The sequence below is a fragment of the Gopherus flavomarginatus genome, chromosome 5 (genome assembly GCF_025201925.1).
Source record: "Gopherus flavomarginatus isolate rGopFla2 chromosome 5, rGopFla2.mat.asm, whole genome shotgun sequence".
Classification (NCBI taxonomy): domain Eukaryota; kingdom Metazoa; phylum Chordata; order Testudines; family Testudinidae; genus Gopherus; species Gopherus flavomarginatus.
This window is the reverse complement of record NC_066621.1, coordinates 157,481,698-157,505,733: the sequence shown is the minus strand read 5'-3', so window position 1 is coordinate 157,505,733 and position 24,036 is coordinate 157,481,698. Positions and strand designations below refer to the sequence as shown.

At 42.7% G+C, this 24,036-nt stretch overlaps 1 protein-coding gene across 2 annotated transcripts in view; it reads right to left on the bottom strand.

The window, feature by feature from the left end:
• MDGA2 (MAM domain containing glycosylphosphatidylinositol anchor 2) overlaps window positions 1–24,036 on the bottom strand; it is a 661,668-nt gene that overhangs the window by 87,969 nt on the left and 549,663 nt on the right. For both annotated transcript variants that reach the window (XM_050954596.1, XM_050954598.1), the window contains exon 10: window positions 5,279–5,427. In XM_050954596.1, coding sequence (XP_050810553.1) covers window positions 5,279–5,427 — 149 coding nt within the window. The remainder of the gene's footprint in view (window positions 1–5,278; window positions 5,428–24,036) is intronic.

The following is a 24,036-nucleotide window of genomic DNA, read 5'->3' as shown; positions in this document are numbered from 1 at the left end:
TGAAGACCAAGCATAGCATGACAGTGTCCATTTCAAGCTACAGTATGAAAGCTGATTCCATATCATTCCTGCCCAATCTGTCTGAAAAAAAAACAACAGAACACATATTGCAAAGTAAAGTATCTGAACACAAACATTTCAGAGGGCAAACTGCTGTCAGCAAACAGAATCAGAACTCTATCACCCTTGTTTCAGGAGAAATCATATGAAAACGTGTAAATGGCTCACACAAAATTTAAATGTAGCCCCAGATAGATGAAAGAAAAATATTTTGAGTATGTTGATGTAAAGTATTGTTACTGAAATTTGATTGAAGGATCTACTAATTTAAGACCCAATGAAAGGTAATTAAAACTAAATTAAAATGGAATGGGTAAGGAAGGCTAAAAAATCTAAAATACATAGAAATATTGTCATGATTTCTTTTTAAATTCATCATAGACTTTTTAATGTAATTATTTGCTGGGGCTTTGGGCCTGATTGGCAAAGGTATTTAGGTGCCTTATGATGCAGACAGGTGCTCACTGAGATTGTCAAAAATGTCTAGGTGAGTTAGGCACTTAACGCCCATTCTCTTTCTGTAGGCGTTAGATGCTTCATCTGCTGAGGCACTTTGGAAAATTTCAATAGGCACCTGTCTGCATCATTAGGCACCTAAATACCTTTATCAATCTGGCCCAATAGCTAGTGCTACAGAATGAAAGAAAACAGAAACAAACCTAGCTGCAAAAGTGAAAGTGGCCAGCCTCTTTCACTGGCTAATCAGAATCAACTTTGTTTAGCAGAAATGTAAATACAAATATCACTAGCAATGAGAGACCGGCAAGGAACAGTTTCAAAACCTTATGGCAATGAACTGAATGCCAGTGAATTGTTCCATTAGCTGAAATTGCCCTGCATGGCTTTCAGCATGCATGTATCCTAACTGCCAAGGTAAGCAAACTCCCCATTGTTAACTTTCCAACCTTTGAAAAAGACTTTTATCTTTAGGAACATTCTTTGATTTGCTTCCCAGGCCTATCCTGGAGGCCTTTTTATTTAACCACCAATCTGTGTAACACTTATGTCCTACAGCATTTCCTTTTGGTAGAAGAGTCAATTTACAAGTGTCAGCTGGAAGGTCTTAATATAAAGAATGAAAGGTAGCGGGTAATTTCTCAGATATAAATTATACGTTTAAGATCACAGACACACACAGAATAAAAGGAAAGACCTCTTCTTTCTTTGTTTTATGGGCAGGTAGTAATTGTAGCTCAAGAAAGAGGTAATCAACCTGCTCCACCTCTCATGTTATGCCTGTTGAAGAATTTACCGATCAGGAGGCTGTCTGGGATATATGATTGTTACTACTATAGTGGCACTCAAAGGTTCCAGCCAGGATTAGGGCCCTATTGTGCTATGTTCAAAACATACAATGGTCATTGCTCCAAAGAGTTTAATTTTGATACATCACCAATAACTATGGAAGTCAATGGAGTCTCTTCTTCTTTCGCATCAGAAAAGGGCACAATCCCTCCTGAAGCAAATTGTTAAGGAAAGGCCTTCCCACTGTGGCTTTTCTTCGTGTGGCAAATTGCCGGTACTGTTATGCTGGGTCTCACGCTTTCTCTTCTTTGGGGAAGGGTCAGGGCGCCATTGCTCGCCTCTAAACCGGTATTTTAATTACCCCACTAGTGTCCTTGAGGAGGGGAGTGGAGAGGGAGGGACCTGGGCCCGCCCTCTTCTCCAGGTCCCAACCCAGGGGCCCTGAGGTTTGTAGTGAACCACTTGAACGAGTGGTTCCCTTCCCCGGGGCTACTTCCCTCTCCTGCCCTTCAGCTTGAGAAGGGGCTTCTTGCCCTCCTTTTACACAAGCCAGGTGCCCCTTACCTAGGGTTTCTTTTCGATTTCTCAGCCCACCGCAGCACTCCTCCAAACTTTCCTTTTGTCTCTCTTCAATACTGTTCTCTTCTCCAACTCCTTCAAACTGCTCCAACCAAACCTTCCTGCTCCAACTCCCACACTGTCTGACTGAAGCAGGGGTTTTTATCACATGACTGACTGCTGGTGCTCTAATTGGCTTCAGGTGCTCTTGTTAATCTATAACAAACCTTCCTCCCCTTGCAGGGAATTAGGATCCCTGCTAACACTCTCCTGCTGCCCTCTGGCCATGCTGTATCACATTTGATTCTACAATGCAAGCGTCTCCTGCTATTCCCTGCACACCTCTGGATCTAGGTGTTTGAGGACACAGAAATCTCTACTTGAAGTTCAATTAAAGATGGAAAAAAAATGGGTTCCAAAAGAGGGCTGCCCCAACTGTAAAATGTCCTCACTGGAGGCTGATGTTCTTTTAGGTCTGACCCATTGATCCAAACCAATTACTAGTAATAGTACTTAGCTTTTAGGTAGCACTTTTCAGCAGCAGATCTCAAAGTGCTCTGCACAGGAGATCAATACCACTATCTCCACTGTACAGAGAGGGAAGGGAAAGGCCCAAGGCCACCAAGCAGGCTAGTGGCAGAACTCAGACTAAACTCCCATCCCACCCCCATGTCTCCTTAGTCCCAGTCCAGTTCTCTTCTCACTAAGCTACAGGAACTGAGAGCAGCTGTCCTGAAGCCAGTGACATTGCCGGGGACCGAACCCACATATCCTGAGTCCCAGTCCAATGCCTTAACCATATGATTTCTGGATCAGACAGAGCAGGGACTATAGCCTGGGTCTCCCACTTCCCGTGCAGTGCCCTAACCATCAGGCTATCGAGTATGACAGTCATTGTGCCAAAACCATTGTGACCTATTCTAGGCCCAACGCAAAACAGCCAGACGCTCACGACATTACAAATATATTGGTTAATCATTATAGGAAACATGCTTACATTGTATGCATGCTTTAGCACATATAAAACTCAGCCCAGTAAAAGGACTGTAAGACATTCATGACTGAAGAAATATTTTTGCACTTTATAATTTTACAAAGGTTTCTCTTTAAGAATCATCCACAGTAGCTGATCCACGTTCCCTCAGCACAAACATGCTTTCTTAAGTACAATGTAATCAAACCTTCTCGTTCAGAAACAATTAGTGGCAATCCCTAGTAAGAAAGGCATGAATCATTGATACTCATAAAACAATTTAATATCAAATAGATTACGCCAGAACAGCACAATCACTTGATTCAGTCCACCATGGATAAGGCTGTAAAGGAGACACAACAGCTTTTTATAACTGAATGGTTATGTGAAGCTGTGTGCCAAGTGGCAATTCCACTCGCTTGCGGGGTCACGACACCAACTCAGATTTGGACTGGCCCCTCCTCCATCATGCTTGTCTTCAAAAAACCCAGCAGGACCCACAGCGTCTCTTCTGTACTGCTGCCCTGCTCTGGAAGGCATGCTCCATGCTACACCCAAACCAGCCCTTTAACCAACTATGACTGCACCTTTTCAACCAGAAATCTTACAGCGTTAATCATGTAGGACAATGGAGTGTAGGTCTGAGTTCAGGGCAGCTGCAGCTGGGCTTGGTAAGGTCTGGGGGCAGCACAGGTCTGATACATTCATTCAGAAAGGAAGATATAATCTGCCTCACCCTCTCCACCAGCTGTAGATTAAAACTTGGACTGAGAAAATGTTAGTGGCTGAGGAAGAACCCATTCCACAAGGATATTTTTGAATCAGGCATTTTTCCGTCTATAATGTGTAGAAATATTGTAGATCAAAATGTCTTCAACTCGTATGGTGATTAAGCTACAGTACATCTGTAGGGCTTAGCACATAAAACTAGTCCAGAATCCAGAGAGGACCATAATAACCAGCAATAATACACTCTAGTTTAGAATACATACTTCCAAGGTTTAGGTCAGGTGTACTGAGATCAGAAAAGAAGTACAAAAACATCCATCTGTTTGGCCACATGTTATGAGTGGGAGTAAGAGGAGGCACTGCCTGTTAATCACAGTTTAGCAATGTACAGTTTTGTTCTGCTAGTTTAATTATTGCAGTTACCTTATTAGAAGATAGGTGATGTTGCTTTAAAAAATTCCAAAATGACAGATTAATTCTGACTGCTAACTTTTGTATATAAATTGTGACAAAGTTTCTCCTCTACCTTGGTGGGTCCTGCGCTTATTGGCGGATTTGCTCACCTCAATGATCTTCCCCTCTTGTGGAACCCTGGGTCTGGGTCAGTTCCTCCTGTGTCTGATCAGGAGTTGGGAGGTTTGGGGGGGGAACTCGGGCCCACCCTCTACTCCGGGTTCCAGCCCAGGGCCCTGTGGATCGCAGCTGTCTAGAGTGCCTCCTGTAACAGCTGCATGACAGCTACAACTCCCTGGGCTACTTCCCCATGGCCTCCTCCAAACACCGTCTTTATCCTCACCTTCCTCCTGGTGTCTGATAATGCTTGTCCTCCTCAATCCTCCAGTAGCATACTCTCTCGCTCTCAGCTCCTTGCCCTCTTGCTCCCAGCTCCTCACACACACTCCTTCTTCTCTGGCTCCTCCCTGCCTGACTGGAGTGAGCTCCTTTTTAAACCCAGGTGCCCTGATTAGCCTGCTTTGATTGGCTGCAGGTGTTCTAATTAAAGTAGCTATCTCTACTGCCTTCTAGAAAGATCTTAATTGGCCCCAGGTGCCTTGATTAACCTGGAGCAACTGCCATTTGGTTACCAGGGTCCTAGGGATTTGTTTAGCCTGGGGCTAACATACCTGTTTCTCAGTACTTTCCTGTAGCCATCTGGCCTTGCCCCATCACAAAATGTAATAGTTCTTCTGCAAATGGACTGGTACTGTCCACCCTTCACTACATCAGTTCTCTTCTAAAATGTCAAAATCACAAGGGCTATATATTTAAATATGTTTAGGCAAAGTTTCCAAGATCTCAAAGATCACAAGATGCCCGTGTATGAAAGATATAACAATCTCTATATGTATCTATCTTTATAGGGAGACATACCAAAAGATACATCGATATATGGCCAGATATAAAAAGTTTAATTTGGTTGCAAGTTTCTTTCAGGTAATTTTTCTAGTATCTCTTGAGCTGAACTTCCTCTGAAACCCCTGAGGAATATCTCTTTAATCTCTGCGTTGTCACACGGGAAATATGCAAATTAGGTTCAAGGATTTGTAAGTGGTTCAGGACTGACTTTGCCGAACTGCAGCAAATCTTCAAAGAGAGGAAAGTATAAATTCTGGGTTTCAGACGAGATGAGACGAAAACAAAGGGCAGGACAGTTCTCACAGAAGGCATAACAATAAACAGGCACCTGTTGTAAGAAGCAAATTATAACCTCACCTGTCTAATCCCTAAACGGTATGCAAGGATGCGGTCCACAGCATCTGGGTTCATTTGAGTCCACTGCAGACTGTAGGAGTAAACCCGGGGTCGGTTCTGCCAGAGGGGGCTGTAGGTGTCGTAGTAGAACTCTGGAGCATAGGCTTTGCCTGCAGAACACAGACGTACAAAAACACAGAATGATAAAACAGTTCTCAAAACAAGGATTCGATTTTTCAACTGCAATCTTTATTCAACTGCTACAGTACTGTTTTGTTAAGGGCCCTTTCGCTACACGCACATCTCAAGTCTACCTTTAAATTTCTCATCCCTTGAGAAAATATGCACCAAGATTGTTCATTTCTCCTTTGTTTTTAAGTAATTCTCAAGTGTCATTTTTGGTCCAGGAGAAAGTTGGTCTGCTAAATAAAGAAATCCTCTACACAGAGATCTTGCATGGCTAAAGTGACTGACATTGGATAGTCAGATTATTATGCCTCCAGATCAGGGGTAAGCAAACTTTTTGGCCTGAGGGCCACACTGGCGAATGGAAATTGTATGGAGGGCCATGAATGCTCATAAAATTGGGGTTGGCGTGTGGGAAGGGGTGCAGGTTCCATTTGGGGGTGTGGGCTCTGAGGTGGGGCTGGGAATGAGAAGTTTGGGGTGCAGAAGAGTGCTCTGGGCTGGGATCGAGGGGTTTGGAGAGTGGGAGGGGGGTCAGGGCTGGGGCAGGGAGTTGGGGCGTGGGGAAAGGCTCAGGGATGCAGGCTCTGAGTGGCGCTTACTTCAAGTGGCTCATCCCTTCTCCAGCTCCTATGGATGCAACAGGCCCCGACCCTCAGAGTGGGGCCATGCTGTGGCTTCCGGGAGCCACGTGCTACACCACCCCAGCACCCTGGCTGGAGTGCTGGAGGGCCAGAGCGGGGCCAAGCCACGTGGTGCAGCCCCCCGACCCAGTGCCCCGGCTGGAGCGCCGGAGCAGAGCCGAGCCGCATGGTGAGGTACCCTGACCCGGCGCCCTGGTGGGAGCTCACGGGCCAGCTTAAAATGGCTCGGAGGCTGGTTCTGGCCCACAGACTGTAGTTTTCCCACCCCTGCTCCAAATTCTCTGTCAGACCAAATACATTAAGCATAACTGCCACACATAACAGAATCAATTTCAAACGACGTCATGTACTGCAACCTGAAAATATAATACCTCCGTTCCATACTTCAGTCCTAGTCCTACAAATGTATAGTTATAGCCACAGTATATTATTCAGATACATATGCAGATATTGCACAATAAACACAGAGTTTGAAGTGGCATTTTCAAATGCACTGTGATATACTAATAGTTTACCATAGTGTAAATTTTTGTTCCTTAAATTAGGAAAAGCCTAATATGATTTCTGTACATATGATGAAATGATAGTTGAGCTCTTATTAAAATGCAATTGCCTTAGGGTATTTCTTGACTCACACACAGAAATGCTATTAAAGTCTTTACATGCAATGTATTTTCTCACTGAAGGAGGAGACACTTTGCTTATAATTAGAACTGGCTGGAGAAACTTGGAGAGAACCATAATTCTTTCGGAATATGCATTTCTGTTGAAACTGAAATGCTTTGAAATATCAGATCAAACAGCTGGAATGTCATTTCAGAAGGCCCCTTGCTTCCCAAAAGTCTGACAAAGTCTAAATCAGACATTTCAGCGTTTTCATAATGAACAATTTCAATTTTTCTTTTTGAAACAGATGTAGATTCTCGATCACTGCCAATTTTTTAAATCAAGATTGGATTTTTTTAAAAGATATGCTCTAGTTCAAACAGGAATTACTTCAGGGAAGTTCTGTGGCCTGCATCATACAGAAGGCCAGGCTTCATACCCACAGTGGTCTCTGTGTGTCTTGGAATCTACAAATTGATTTTTTGGTTTTGATTTTTGGGATTTTGTATTATGTTATGTATTATAAAATAATACAACATTTTAAAAAGTCAAAATCAAAACAAAAGAGTTTGATTTTTATAGAAACACCTTTTTTTGATTGACAAAAATTGATTGTTTTTTTTATTTTTCTTTATGGAGAATTTGAACAATTAAAATTTTCACTGCAATTTGGAATGAAGTCAAATGTTGAAATCTTGAAATACTTCATGAAATAGAACCTCCATCCTCTGCATAGCTCTGCCCACAATGTTAGTGTTAGTACAGTTATCAGACAAACAAAAACTGATTGTGTTGGAATGAGAGTTGTAACTCTTAAAACAACATTGCATTTTTATCAAAAGAAACATTACAAAGCCAAAAATTTTTAAGTTCAGGTAAAATTTGAAAAATAAAACCCCTCAAGTTTAACAAAGTTTTTGTCTGGGAATTTCCTCAAGTATTTAAGAGGCTTTACAAAATGTTCTGAGACAGATTGCTAAAACATGTAGTCTATGAAAGACTGAATGTATTTGCATGTCGTGAAATATTAGTGTCCTGTAAACAACTGCAAACCTCGTGTGGATTAAAATCTCCACTGGAGCTTCTGCTCAGAGAATGTAAAAGACCTTTATGGGATTAGGTCTGCCAAAACAGTTCATGAGCATTACTGGTTTTGGTGACCTGGTGCTCTCAGAAACCCTATTCTAGGCCAGACGTTTGCAGGCCTTGTTTTCTGCTTCTATCATCCTGATAGCCTTTCTTCGGTGTTCAAACCCACCAATATGTCAATGTTTGCAGACTGCAGCTGTGCACATTGTAACATTCACATCAGATCTCCTAGAGATTATAATGTGTGTATTCAAAATACTCTTTAATATCACCTTTGTCTAATTATCCACAAACATTATGAAAATTAAATGACGTTGTAACCTGGTAGAAGACCACAGGTGAAATCCCAGCCCTATTGAAGTCAATGCATGTTTTACCACTGATTTTAATGGGATGAAGACTTCACTCAACATGTGCAAAATTTCAGACAGATTGGCTTGGTTTGACCCACCCCAGGGAAGGGGAGGATTAAGACTAAGTTCCCAACCAAAAGTGAGTCACAACTTAAATTATACAAAGAGAACTTCTAGCACTAATCATGTGTAGCACAGCTAACAACCCATCCGAGCTAATCTGCAGCTCAAGTTAGCCTGAAGGATATAGCCAGGGTGGGTAGGTTTCAGACATCTTGGTCGCTGAACCCAGCATAACCAAATGGAGTTTGAGGGTCAGGCATTTTCAATGTGTGTCAGTGTTATAAACAATGGATTAAGACGTATTAAGGACTGAAGGAACTACAATACTATGAAGGTATAATGCACTGGCCAAGCACGTACAGTCGTGTCTCCCTCTAGTAGCTGTACCCTGCAATGACGGTATACAGCCCCTGACTGCAGCCCAGCTGAAGGAGCTCTCCTTTCAGGCTAGTGTTGGGGCCTTGTGCTTTAGACACAGAGGGTCTTCGGCTTCATTACCACTCATAACCATAGTGGCCATATACACAAATGGCCATCACTGCTACGGAGAGCCAGTAAGGTGGGGAAAAGCGAAAAAGGGAAATGAAATGGGAGATGAAAAAAATACAACGAGAAAAGACAAAAACCTTTGGCCCAAACTACACTATGCAAAACACGTAACCCTGACATTTATGTCAGCAATAACGATGAAGGCCCAAGGCATTTCCTGAGGATTATAGAATATCAAGGTTGGAAGGAACCTCAGGAGGTATCTAGTCCAACCCCCTGAGGTGAAGGTGAGAGCCAGGAACCTCAGTCAGTCATTGATGCCTAGGGAAAGTTCCTAGACTGAGGACATTATTGCTATCACAAGTAGCTGCCGGAGGAAAAGTTTAGAACTAACCATATGGAAAAGTCCCATATCTTTGTAATGTTCCATTCTATGGTGCCATGTTATGCCAGAGATAGACAGATATGTTTATGTTGCATATTGACCCTTTATTACTTGGGCTCATACTTATCTTTCAGAGGAAAAAGTCAAATGGGAGTTTAAGCACTTTGCCTGTGTCTATCTTTATTGAATACAGTTTTGCTGAACGCAAATAATAATCTTCCCCCCATCTACTGCAGATGACAATAATGGCATCTCAAGAGTCATACAGAATGGATATGTTATCAGACTCTCATCACAACATGGGTACAAAGTCACATTTTCTAATATAACAAGGACTTATGTACAGTTCCAATTCCATCCTAACACACAAGCCTTACTTTAGTAATGAAAATTTAACACCACAACATTAAGCGCTTGATCTGTGACATTTAGTAGCACCAGAAAGCTGGATATTGTTTTGGAATTCACCAAATGTCTCTTTTGAAGATGGTTCACTTGGGCCTTGGAGATCTAAGCCCTCACCGAAATCATTTGCTTTGAGCTAGGACAGATGCATAATAAATGCAAATCTGCAACAGTGCAATTGTGCTTCTTCCAGCAGATGGTGCTATTCAGCAAAGACTGCCCTTGGAACTAGCTAGAGAGTGGAGAGAAATGATCCAATAGCTGTAGCAATGACATTTGGCCAAATAAGGATTAAATGCCACGGTGCAGCAATGTAAAGGAAGGCAAACGATCAATTCTGTTAAGAACTAGCTCAATGACCTGTTCTGAGGTGTTACACATAGTCACAGCCAGCCATTCCCTTGTGTTAAGAGGGGACTGCTCAATCCACTGACCCAGGAAGGGTCTGTAACCACTGATAAGTGAGGCCTGGTTGGAGACTCCTGGGATGACCAGTCCTGTCTCTCCCCATTTCCCTTCTGGCAATGATCTCCGCCTTCCTCTGCTGGGTCTCCTGTTGGGAGGATCTCAGAATGATCACAGAAGGTCATGCACCTCCTCTGCTTTACCTGGATACACTCTTAGGTGCGCTGAAGTCTGAGGTGCACAGCCCTAGGGTATGTAGAATTTGCACTGCCAGTTGCCAGGCCATGAGAGAGAGTTACGGATATTGATGCATAACTGTACACTACAGAGCTAACCCAGTTCCCATTCGAGGTAGTGGGCATCTTTCCACTGACTTTAATGGGAATTGGACCAGTCCCAGCGTGTCCTGGTGTCAGTAAGGACAATATTGTCCGATGTGTATGGGGGATACAATTCTCTCTCATATATGAGGTCCCTAATTTGTCAATCCCTTTTAAAAATTAAAACACACACTCTTTATGGAGAGCTATGGACCAGATCTTCAGCCGCATTCTATTATGCCAATGCTGCTGAAGATTTGGCCCCATGTGCCTGCCACATTTTATAACTGAAACCACTTTAAGTTACCTGGGCATTTAAAAGATATGACTAACTTGAATTATGTATTGAAGTGCAGAGGCAGGAAAGTGTTTTCGTATCACACCGTAAGAAAACAAAAAAGGTTGAACATGCATTATAGTGACTAGCACACTGGAGCCTAGTCCTTGGCTGTGGTTTCCAGGTCCAAATGTCATCACTACATGTTACAGCCCTTAGTGGAACTCTCCCGCAATCATACGTAAGTACTGCAATCTACCTGGTCCGCATGTTAGTTGGTCAAAACCTGGGGATACTTCAGAAAAAAAATCAATGTTACTGTTTTCCTTTGAGATTACATTTTTTGTAATAAAAACTGAGGTGCTTTCTGTAGCATCAGCTGCTTCTTGCATTTGGTGAACTGCCACCATAAAACAGATAGGGTTTGGTTTTCTTTAAGTGATCAGGAAAACAACACACACAAATCTCACTTTTGAATTGAGATCAAGCGTGAGAAATCTCACCTCAAAAGCTCTACGATTTGGAGGGTGAGGGAAAGTTATGCAGAGCAATGAATACAGTATTTGCTCTTAAGAAAGATATCATAATGTGTCTGATTCTTTTACTGATCTGTTCACTGTGCAGGGCACAGCCAGAAAACACCGCAATCTGAGCAAAGTGCAGGTGCTCATGCAGTGTCTGCCAGGGTGTGCTGGATAAGCTGGGTTGACCATACGGACATGATGGATAAAGGACTTGGGTGGAAGAGAAGAGTCCATCCCAGGAGACAGTCAGGTGAGGTGAGGATAATATACTGGACTGGAAAGGGCTATTTAGGGGCACCAACTGGTGAACTTTGTGGTTAAAATTTTAAACCTCCCCTGCCTGAAATCTCTGACCCCTCATCCCTTAAGAAGCTCAGGTTGCCTCGCATATCTTCTGTTCTGGTTTGAAATGTGGGCATGGCTCCTCAGATCATCAGCATCCGAGAGCATGAGACTTACAGCAAGTCTTCACCACAGCAGGGACCTGTCTCTGTTGAAAAGCAAGCACATAACTGGGACAGAAATGAGGCTGTTTGTATAAATCTCCCATCATTCCCCATGGGTCAGCAGAGTCATTTCTAACAGAGCAGCACAAGTTAAATATGCCTAAATGAAATGCAGCAAAGCCTGGAAAGGATTTTCCTTCTTTCCATATATGGGAGCCTCATGTAAGCTTATGCTTCTGGGCTGCGTTCAGTGTAATACAGAATGGAAATTCTAGGGTTAGATTCTAGCAGATTGGTTATATTCTTATTCATCCACCTACTGATCAGCACTTATATTATCTAACCGTGGCCTCTACATGTTTCCAGCCTTTGATCTGCACACAGAATCCCACTGTTGTCATAAGAGTTGCAACACGGGGATCATGACCAGCATGCGTCTCCTTGAAGTAATGTCATTATAGTGCAAATTCATTGTGTCTAGTAGCGATATTACCCACAAACCACTCCAGGATAACCTTGTTAACAATACAGGTGACTTTCACATCAATAACAGCAGAAAATCAAGGCGAATACTCTCTGTGCAGATCCTTAAAACTGAGTCACTAACCTATTGTAGCGTACGCTATTTACAGCTGGGAGACATTGCTGAAATTTTATTCCACACAATGTGTAGCTGGATCAGGACATACAGGTGAATGAAAGACAGATATGGGTAGATTTAAGCAGCAGGATGCAAATTAATGAACTTAACAGCTGGGAAGGGACTTGCTATCCATCCTCTCTCTCTCATATACCAGAAATTTAACTGGGATCAGTGCAGGGTTCCCAACATATAACCAATAACTCAGGGTAGATCCTCATCATCTTAACCCCGGGATTCAGTTCACTTCTGAATCCTCTTCTGCCCCCACCCTCTGCAAAGGAGGGTAGATGATGCCAAGAGGGCTCTCAGCCTGTGAAGACGTCACAAATTATAAAAACAGGAGCATTGTGATCATCTAATCCGATCTCCTGTGTAACACAGGCCACAGGATTCCCCTGAATTAATTCCTGCTTGAACTAGAGCATGACCTTTTAGAAAAAAAAAATCTGATCTTGATTTAAAAATTTCCAGTGATGCAGAATCCATCTCAACCACTGGAAAATTGTTCTCATGGTTCATTACCCTGACTATGAAAAATTTGCATCTTATTATACAGTCTAAATTTGTCTAGTTTCCACTTCCAGCCACTGGACCTTGTTATACCTTTGTACGCTACACTGAAGAGACCTCTATTATCAAATTTCTATTATGCTAGTAGGTACTTACAGTCACTCCTTAACCATCTATTTGTTAAGCTAAATAAACTGATCTCCTTGAAGCTATCACTTTTAAGGCAAGTTTTCAAATCCTTTAATCATTCTCATGGCTCTTCTCTGAACCCTCTCAAATCTTTCAACATCCTTCTTGAATTGTGGACACCAAAACTGGACACTGGATTCCAGCAGTGTTGGACTAGTGCCAAATACAGAAGTAAAATAATTTCTCTATTCCCCCTGGAGATTCCCCTGTTTATACATCCAGGGATCGCATTAACCCTTTTGGCCCCAGTGTTGCACAGGGAGCTCAGGTTCAGCTAATCCCATATGACTCTCAAGTCTTTTTCAGGGTCACTGCTTCTCAGGACAGAGTATCTCATCCTGTAAGTAGAGCCTGCATTTACGACCTTACATGTGGTAGTACTGAAAGAAGCATTGTTTGCTTAATCCAGTTTACCAAGTGTTCCAGATCACTCTGTATCTGTGACCTGTTATCTTCATTATTTGCCACTCCCCCAATTTTTGTCTCATCTGTAAACTTTATCAATAATAATTTTATGTTTTCATTTAGGTCATTGATGAAAATGTTAAATGGTGGAGGTCTGAGAGCCAATCTCTGCAGGACCCAGTAGAAACACGCCCACTTGATGATTGCCATATATGGTAATATTCTGAGATCTGTCTGACAGTATTTAATCCATGTCATATATATTTCATTTTGTTCCAGTTTCTTATCCAGAATGTTGCGTGGTGCTAAGTCAAACATCCTACAGAAATCTACACCACATCAACACTGTTACCTTTATCAACCTAATTTATAATCTTATCAGGAAAAGACAATTAGTTACACAAGATCTATTTTCCATAAACTCATGTTAATTGGCATTAATTGTATTATTTTTTTCTTTATTACTTGAATCCCATTCAAGCCATTCCTTTATTCTGTCCATGATCTATGTCAGATTGACAAGCCTACAATGACCTGGGTCATTCTGTTTATCCTTTCAAATATTAGCAAAATATTAGCTTTAATTCAGTTCTTTGGAACCTCTCCAGTGCTCCAAGACTTCTGAAAAAAAAATAAGGCCTCCCTTCCTCTTCTCCTTGGAGGCACAAGATCTCCAGCCACATTGTGGATTTCACTTCCCCCTGGGATAGTGCCCTTTTATTCTTTATCTGCATGGACATCAGGCACTAGTGGAGACAAGTTAAGCATTCTTCTATTATCTCTTAGCATTAACATTTCTGTACTTACTTCTTTTAACCTAAACCTGAACACCACAATGTTGTGAGGAGGGCAAAAATACCTTCAGTCTCTGCCAATATGACCCAATGGAGGGGAAAAAAACCAAAAAAACCTCCTTCCTAATTCCCCAAACAGGCCATCGGTCAGACTCCTGGCATCCTAGAAACCCAGCTCAATATCCTGCACCTACAGAGACAGAGAGCAGCAATATGGTAGATGGCCCCTGGGCGCTTGGGACATTGAGAAGAGGACTGTGAAAGCCAATCAGTTCCCTTCATCCTTCCCTGGCTGGCCAATTGGAAGCAAAGGGGTCTCTCACCTCCAAGCACATTCCTGTGTGTACTTAGAGGTGCAAGGAATGGCTTGACTCCAACATGTCTGGGCATGAGCTATTCTCTCTTATGATTTGGCCATCCCCCTGCTGCTCTGACCAAACCGCCGCCTCACCCATCTGCTGCCTAATGGACATAGGAAGAGGCATTGTCGGACTGCTTCATTGTGTGTGAAAGGACACAGAGACAGAGAGAGTGTGTGTATCATAATCACTGTACATCATCAGCTGATAACCAGCAACTCTGCAGAGGTAGAAATGGAAGCTTTGTAACATAGGAAGGAGCAGCTTGCCAGCAGAATCTAGCCCTAGCATTTCTCAAGGGATCAGACTTCAATGTCTTTGTGTCTATTAAACAGTTGTGGAAGTGCTTTAAAATATCACAGAATATCAAGGTTGGAAGAGACCTCAGGAGGTCATGTAGTTCAACCCGCTGCTCAAAGCAGGACCAATCCCCAGATTTTTTCCCCAGATTGCTAGATGGCCCCCTCTAGGATTGAGCTCCCAACCCTGGGTTTAGCAAGCCAATGTACAAACCACTGAACTATCCCTTCCCCTGCCTTTCAGATACTCTCTACTTCTCTACCCTGAACTGTTGGCCTCACAGTAACAGCTTTTACCAGGGGAAGGATACAAAAATAGTTACGACACATTTGTTCACCTCTACAAAAGATTTCCAAAGTATTTTTTTGCCATGCATTATGTGGAGTACATGGTATATGTGATGGCGTGGTGGTGGATACAGAATTAGATTGTGCTCTATGGGTATGACCTGTATAATGTACAGGGATGGATAGAGAAACAGAATGGTTGTATTCCGTGGCCTTCCACACAGCTAAAGAAGGCTGCGGATTTTTCAGTTTCTCTCCAGAGCTACAGCATCAAAGCAAATACACATTCTGATGTGTTTGCTAATATTGCTTCACCAACGTGTGGCCCATGAGGGCTATATTCACCATTAGTGGTACTCAGAGGAACTACTCACTCCTTTAGTTGGAGCAGATACTCAAATTGAAAAAAAAATCACATATTCATTGGTCTACTCTCCTTGGGATTCAGATGTAATGTTCTGGAAAGGAAAGGCAGCCCCCTCTTAACTCAAGCTCACTACATCCCCACAATTATCTAAACCTGGAAGTGGTTCTCGGGCCTAGACAGCCTTTCTGCAATCTGTCACTTTCCACATCTGAGTAGTCCTAGCGCAGAAAGCCACACATCATTACTGGTGAATACAGTCTTTACCCCTTTATGTCCTTCTGTCAGGGTTCCCTCCCCACTCTGAACCCTGGGGTACAGATGTGGGGACCCGCATGAAAGACCCCCTAAGCTTATTTCTACCAGCTTAGGTTAAAAACTTCCTCTTCCTTGTCCTTGGATGAGTACAGCTGCCACCACCAAGTGACTTAAACAAACATTCAGGGAGGGCCATTTGGAGCCCTACCTCCCCCAAAATATCTCCCAAGCTCCTACACCCCCTTTCCTGGGGAGGCTTGTGAATAATATCCTAACCAATTGGTTGCAAAGTGAGCACAGATCAACCCCTCTGGGTCTTTAGGACACTGAAAAACAATCAGGTTCTTAAAAGAAGTTTATTTTAAAAAAAGATAAAAGAATCACCTCTGTAAAATCAGGATGGAAGATAAATTTACAGGGTAACGAAAAGATTCAAAACACAGAGGATTTCCCTTCTAGGCAAAACTTTAAAGTTACAAAACAGGGATAAACCTTCCTCTCAGCAGAGGGAAAATTCACAAGCTAAAACAAAACATAATCTAATGCATTTCCTTCCTATTAGTTACAATTTGTAATCATAGAGGCCTTTAGTTCAGGTATGGCTTTGGGAGACGTATTTTCCCTGCCCTGTTTCCTTGCTGACCGGGAGAGAACAACACAAAGAGACAAAACAAAAACTTTCCCCACAGATTTGAAAGTATCTTCTTCTCTCATTGGTTCTTTTGGTCAGGTGCCAACCAGGTTATCTGAGCTTCTTAATCCTTTACAGGTAAAGGAGGGATTTTATGCTACCCTTAGCTGTATGTTTATGATACCTTCATTTCAAGTAAGAGCTAAGAGGGAGGTTTATGCACTGGGCATTGCTTGTGCATGTCATAAACAGATAGCTACGGGTTAATGTCTCTTTCACCTGGAAAGGAGTAACCTGAAACACCTGACCAGAGGACCAATCAGGAAACAAGACTTTTTAAAATCTGGATGGAGGGAAGTTTGGGTGTGAGTTCTTTGTTCTTTGTCTTGTGCCTGTACTCCCTCTCGGCTATGGGAAGGATTTTTCTATCTCCTGCTTTCTAATCTTCTGTTTCCAAGTAGTGAGTACAAAGATCATAAAACAATAAGGGTTATTGTTTTTTTTCTTTTGTATTTACATGTGTGTAGTTGCTGGAGTGTTTTGAATTGTGTTCTTTTGAATAAGGCTGTTTATTCATATTTCTTTTAAGCAACTGACCCTGTATTTGTCACCTTAATACAGAGAGACCATTTTTATGTATTTTTCTTTCTTTTTACATAAAGCTTTCTTTTTAAGACCTGTTGGAGTTTTTCTTTAGTGGGGAACTCCAAGGAACTGAGTCTGTGCTCACCAGGAAATTGGTGGGAGGAAGAAGTCAGGGGGAAATCTGTGTGTGTTAGATTTACTAGCCTGACTTTGCATTCCCTCTGGGTGAAGAGGGAAGTACTTGTGTTTCCAGGACTGGAAATAGGAGAGGGTGGAGTCCCTCTGTTTAGATTCAAGGAGCTTGCTTCTGTGTATCTTTCCAGGAACTCAGGGAGGGAACACCTGGAGGGGGGAAGGGAAATGGTTTATTCCTCTTTGTTGTGAGACTCAAGGGATTTGGGTCTTGGGGTCCCCAGGGAAGGTTTTTGGGGGGATCAGAGTGCCCCAAAACACTCTAATTTTTTGAGTGGTGGCAGCTTTACCAGGTCCAAGCTGGTAACTAAGCTTGGAGGTTTTCATGCTAACCCCCATATTTTGGACGCTAAGGTCCAAATCTGGGAATAGGTTATGACAGTGCATATTCTCTAACTCTAGCTGTTACCAACCATCTCAGCAGCAAGTTCAACAGCCTATATACACAAATAGAACCCCCCTCCAGGGAAATAACTATCAACGCTGAGAGTGTTAAAGAATATGCCTACCCACTCACTGTCATTGCAAGATGGTTGAAATGAAATGCAGCAATATATTGGTCTCTTAGAAAGGCTAGAATAGAAATCTGAAGGAATGTAACATTAGATCTCAAGAAACATGAATGTGAGAATTTAATATTTCTAGTTCATTTAATGGTGAGCAAAGGACTTCATTTGCATTTATTCTTTAATGGTTCTGTTCATGAGAAGGGAAATTCTAAGGCGACAGCCAAAGCGTCTTCTATCTAAATCAAACAAATGAGAGTTCCTTGGCTGTCACGCCTGCCAGGGTCAAGATTTTCAAAAGCAGCCAGTAGTTTGGAGTACCTTAATTTGTAGGTGGCCAGCCTGAGACACTTTAAAGGGAACTGATTTTCATAGGATGGCTACGTAACACATTCCGACACTTAGTCCCACTTAAGCCACCCAAATATGGAGGTGCCCAAAAATCACCAGCCACTTTTGAAAATCATGGGCCAGCACCATATCAATCATATGAGAAGGGCACAACGGGCATGATTCCAAACCCACTGTTAATCAAAATCTTTCCATGCACTTTAATGTGCTTTGCATAGGCACTAATCGCCCGGAAAATGAATAGCCTAGCACGGCCCTTATCACATAGCACCTTGATTTTCCATTGCTCATTTTCAGGCAAGCTTTAGGAAGAATCTTTGCGGATGTGTAGTGTGATCAGTTAACGTTGCCTTCTTTCCCCACCTGAAACCTCTCTCTGGACCAGCTGCTGCATGGAGGCGGGCTTGGTTTATGCTGGGAGAAGATCCAGTGTTCTCCATCCACTTCCCTAAGCCAAAGTAAACTTCAAGCAGCCCAGACATTCCTAACATGCTGACGAGCCACAAAACCATCATAATATGAGGTCTCTCCTTCCCCCCTGCCCCTTTGCAATTACAGGGCATGGATATCAAGGAGCTGAGTCTTCTGAGTTCCTTCTAACGTCAATGGGAGAAGAGGGCACTCAGCACATGCAGTATCAAACATACAAGCATATCCGTCACTAACTGCGCACCGCTGATCCTGTTCTATGGAAATCCAGTATAGCAAAGCAATCTGCAATATTCCCACAAGAAGCCACACATGACAGAGACGTGACAGAGCTTTTTCACAAATGGCACTGGCGGTCAAAATCTTCATGCTGTGTTCATCTATATTTCTGAACAATGCACACACACACACACTTTCCTGACAGCGTGCAGGAGAGGAAATCAGCTCAATGGTATTAAAGAAAATGTTATGGCAGATGGTGTTAAAACATCATTTTCTGAGGGATACGAATTGTCGAGTTCTGGAACGTAGCTTTCAGAATTACCTATTTTGTAAAGCATGCAAGAGTGGAGCAGACAAAGAAATAAACAGAACTCTTCCCATTTCTAGTTCCTCATTGTTACTGAAAAAGCCAAAGGACACACTACCTCACTACTGTACAAGCCCTTGTTATTTCACACTGTGCTTATGTGGCCATTAGCCCATCTCTCGTGCAGCTACTTCCATACATCACTTTGATTCCTCTTCGTGGTACATTATAAAATGCTGGTGAATAAGCGACCTAGTGGGATATTTTCAGCAAGGTATTCAGGGAGGAGAATACTCTGGCCCCAATTCAGAAAAAAACCCAAAAACATTCAATGTGTTTAACTTTGAAACACAGGCTGAAGTCCCACAGCAGTCAATGAGACTTCAGCATATGTTTAGGTGCTGTCCTAAATACAGATGGAGTGAAGCACATGTGTAAATATTTGTTGGATGGAGATCTAGTCATCCAGCTCCTGTTGTTTGTAGATCTTTGCTTGATTTTTCACATATGACACTGATTTTCATCCCTTAAAGCTTCAGAAACTAAAACAATGTACACAGGAGAATTACATTTTGTCTAAGTTGTCCATGTATAGTTTCCAAGTAGCATAAGAAATAATGTTCCAGGAAACTTACCATATCCCATAATGTGTATTGTATATTTAAATTAGACTGGGTTCAAACACTATCCTTCAATTTCAAAAGGTCCCTAACAAAAGGCTCTTAAGCAAAGTAAGCTGTTATGGGATAAGAAGGAAGGTTAGTTACAAGCTAGGAAACAGAGAGTAGGAATAAATGGTCAGTTTTCAGAATGGAGAGAGGTAAATAGTGGTGTCCCCCAGGGGTCTGTACTGGGCTGAGTCCTATTCAACATATTCATAAATGATCTGGAAAAAGGGGTAAACAGTGAGGTGGCAAAATTTGCAGGTGACACAAAACTACTCAAGAGAGTTAAGTCCCAGGTAGACTGCAAAGAGCTACAAAAGCATCTCTCAAAACTGGGTGACTGGGCAACAAAATGGCACACTAAATTAGCTGTTACCACTCAAGAAACAGATCTTGGAATCATTGTGGATAGTTCCCTGAAGACAGCCACTCAACGTGCAGCAGCAGTCAAACAAGGGAGCAGAATGTTGGGAATCATCAAGAAACGGATAGATAAGAAGACAGAAAATATCATACTATCTCTACATAAATCCATGGTATGCTCACATCTTGAATACTGTGTGCAGATGTGGTCACCCCATCTCAAAAAGATATATTGGAATTGGAAAAGGTTCAGAAAAGGGAGACAAAAATGATAAGGGGTATGGAACAGCTTCCGTATGAAGAGAGATTAATAAGACTGGGACGTTTCAGCTTGGAAAAGAGATGACTACAGAGGGATATGATAGAGGTCCACAAAATCATGACTGGTGTGGAGAAAGTAAATAAGGAAATGTTATTTACTCCTTCTTGTAACACAAGAGCTAGGGGCCAACAAATGAAATTAATAGGTAGCAGATTTACAACAAAGAAAACGAAGTATTTTTTCACACAACACACAGTCAACCTGTGGAACTCCTTGTCAGAGGATGTTGTGAAGGTGAAGACTATAACAGGATTCAAAAAAGAACTAGATAAATTCATGGAGGATAGGTCCATCAATGGCTATTAGCCAAGATGAGCAGGAATGGTGTCTTTAGCCTCTGTTTGCCAGAAGCTGGGAATGGGTGACAGGGGATGGATCATTTGATGATTATCTGTTCTGTTCATTCCCTCTGGGGCACCTGGCACTTGTCACTGTCGGAAGAGAGGATACTGGGCTAGTTGGACCTTTGGTCTGACACAGGTTGGCCATTCTTATGTTCTTAAACTCAACTACATTTTCTCCCTAACTATACAGGCAGACTACAGATGGAGTTTCAAAGTACCATCTTAATGTTTACTTTAGCATGTCTTGCGTAGACAAACAGCAATAGATTTGCAGGCAGGATGCCACTAATAGTGAAATCTTAAGTAGATATGGAGATTGTTATTTAACTCCTTTGTCTGTTTATGCCCTCCCCCGATTCATATCTATTTCTGCTAATTTGTTTGGAATTAGTTTGTGAGTGCAGCATCTTGATGCTCTTTGCTTCCTTTTGGGGGGGCATTCACAATTTTAACCTGACATGATCAGCAGTTCAGTACAGGAGATGATCAGAGTGTCTTGCACTTAAAAAAAAAAGAAGCTATAAACATATATATATTTTTAAATCGTAGATTTACAATTCTTCCTTTTGGAAAATGTAGCTGCACACCTCTCCTGAAATGCACCTGGATTATAAATCCTAAATGATATAATATATTGAACCGAACAGAATACTGCAAGATACGGCGTATGAAAGATGCTACACCTGTATTTTATCAGACACTATACATACATTTTTGAAGGATTTCCAATAAAAACTGAAGATACTTTATATTCTTTATGTGCATATGTGAAAGGAAACATATGTCTTCCCCTCTCGATTCTGATCCCCTCACCAGCACAATCCCAGGTCCCACATCCGCATCCACAATGTCCTCCTCCTCTCTGGTGATATCTGTCCCAAACCCGATCCTCCCTCCACCCCCACCCATCCCTGTGCCACCATTCCTAACCTCATGCCTATCGGTCCTACTTCCCCCTCCCTTCTCTTGCCATTCCTCGAATGTCCACTCCATCTCCAAACGATCGTAGCCACCCACTGCCTCTTATATCTGGCTCCTTCGGCTCCTGTCCTCTCTCTCATCTGACAGAGCCGCTCATTCTTACAGAGGCCTCCCCTTCTCTCAGTTTCCCTTCCGTGGGTCAGACCATGGTGGGGCTGTTGGGCTTTTCCCCTTCCTCCTCCCCCTTTCCACTCTTTCTATTCTTTCAAGCAGCCCTTCATCACATTCTTCTCTCCTCTCCTCCTCCATGTTGCTGTCACCTACTGTTTGCCCAACTCCTCACCAAAAGCTTTCCTCTCTGGCTTCAATTCCAGGCTCTCTCTCCCCCTCTCCTCACAAGTTTCCACAGTCCTTCTCAGTGCCCTTTCCGACCTCTCCTCACCTCTTTATTTGATCTGCTGCCTGGGTTCAACCCTTCCACTTCCCAAAAGGGCCATTCACTTGATTTGTGACCCTTGTGATGATCCCAGTGACCCTTTTTGCATTTTTGACTCCCTTCCCCCACCTCACTTTTCTGTCCCCTCCCCCAATATCCTCCTACAATTCTTTCTTTCATCTCCCCTGGCCTGGACTCAGATGGTTATCACTGGCTCTTCTACTCTAACCCCTCTGTGCATGCAATGGACCTCCTCCCATCCTGCCCCCTCTCCTGATCTGCCTTGCTCCCACTCTCACCCACTCCGTTACTCTTCTCCTTAACCTTTCACTTTCCTCTGGTTCTTTCCCCTCACAATGCAAACATGCCTTAATTTCGTCCACCCTTGACTGCCCTTGTGTCTCCAACTACCACCTATCTCCCTTCTCCCTTTCACGGAATGTGTTGTCTACAATGTCTGTCTTGAGTTCCTCGCTTCCAATTCCATGCTAGACCCTCTCCAATTCTGCTTCCACCCCTTGCATTCCACTGAAACTGCTCTTGCCAATGTCCCTAATGACCTTTTCCTAGCCAGCGTTTCATACTCCTCAATATATCAGCTGCCTTTACACTGTTGACCAAACTCCTCTTCTCGAAATCTTGCCTTCTCTTGGCTCCCATGATTCTGTCCTCTCCTGGTTCTCCTCTCACCTCTCTAATCATTCCTTCAGTGTATCATTCAGAGCAGTGGCTCTCAACTTTTCCAGACCACTGGACCCCTTTCAAGAGTCTGATTTGTCTTCCATACCTCCAAGTTTCACTTCACTTCAAAACTACTTGCTTACCAAATCAGACATAAAAATACAAAAGTGTCACAGCACACTGTTACTGAGAAATTGATGACTTTCTCATTTTTACCATATAACTATAAAATAAATCAATTGGAATATAAATATCGTAGTTACGTTTCAGAGTATAGCATATAAAGCAGTATAAACAAATTGTTGTCTGTGTGAAATTTAATTTGTACTGATTTCACTAGTGTTGTTTATGTAGCCCATTGTAAAACTAGGCAAATATTCAGATGAGTTGATGTACTCCCTGGAAGAGGTATGTGTACCCCAGAGTGAGAACCACTGATTCAGAGAATCCTCCTCATACACCCTCAAACATTCAGGGGTGGGGTACCAGATGGCTCCACCCTTGGTCCCCTTCTCTTCTCTTTCTATGCCTTGTCGCTGGATAATTTCATTAACAAATTCAACTAGAATCTCTATGCGAGTGACACACAAATTTACCTCGGTACTGCAGACCTGTGTCCTTCAGACTACATTAAAATCTTAGCCAGTCTCTCTGGGCATGTGTACATTCCCGCTGGAAGGTGCAATTTCCTGCTTGAGCAGACATGCCCTCACTAGCTCTGATCAATCTAGAATGCTAAAAATAGAAGTGCAGCTATGGTGATGCAAATGGCAGGAGGGTCTAGTCACACCAATATGTGCCTAGGGTCTCAGACAGGATTGCGCCTGATATGGCTGGCCCCTCCCACTGCTGCAGCTACCCAACTGTTTCTGGCACACGGGTTCAATCGCAGATCAGGTGTGTCTATTCAAGATGGAATTACACCTTCCAGCTCAAATGTAGACATGGCCTCTAACTTCTCCTCCTGGATGTGTTGCCATGACCTCAAGCTCAAGATGGCTAAAACAGAACTCTTAATCTCCCCCTCCCCCACCACCCAAGGCCTCTCAGCTCCAGCATGTCTTGATTACGGTGGACACCACCCCCATCTCTCCTGTCTCTCAGGCCTGTAACCTGGGTGTGATATTCAACTCAGACCTCTCCCTAAATCCTACAATTCAGGCAATGGCTAAATTTGGCATGTTCTTTCTGCAGACACCTCTAAAATATAGGCTTCCTCTCCAGCCACAGGGCTAAAACTCCGGGCTCTCATCATCTCAATTACTGTGACATCCTTTTCTCTCGCATGCTACCATCAAGTTAATTTTCCTAGCTCATCAGGTCACTTTGACCATGTCACCCCTCTTTGCATCCCTCCACGGGCTCCCCTTTCTCTGCCACATCAAGCATAAGCTACTTGTCTTCACTTTCAAGGTTCTTTATAGCCTATTCCTCAATCAATCATCTCTGCTTCACTATCAAGATATCAGCTTGCATCTCTGATTGGCCCACAATGACAACCTTCATTGCCTGCTTGTTAAATT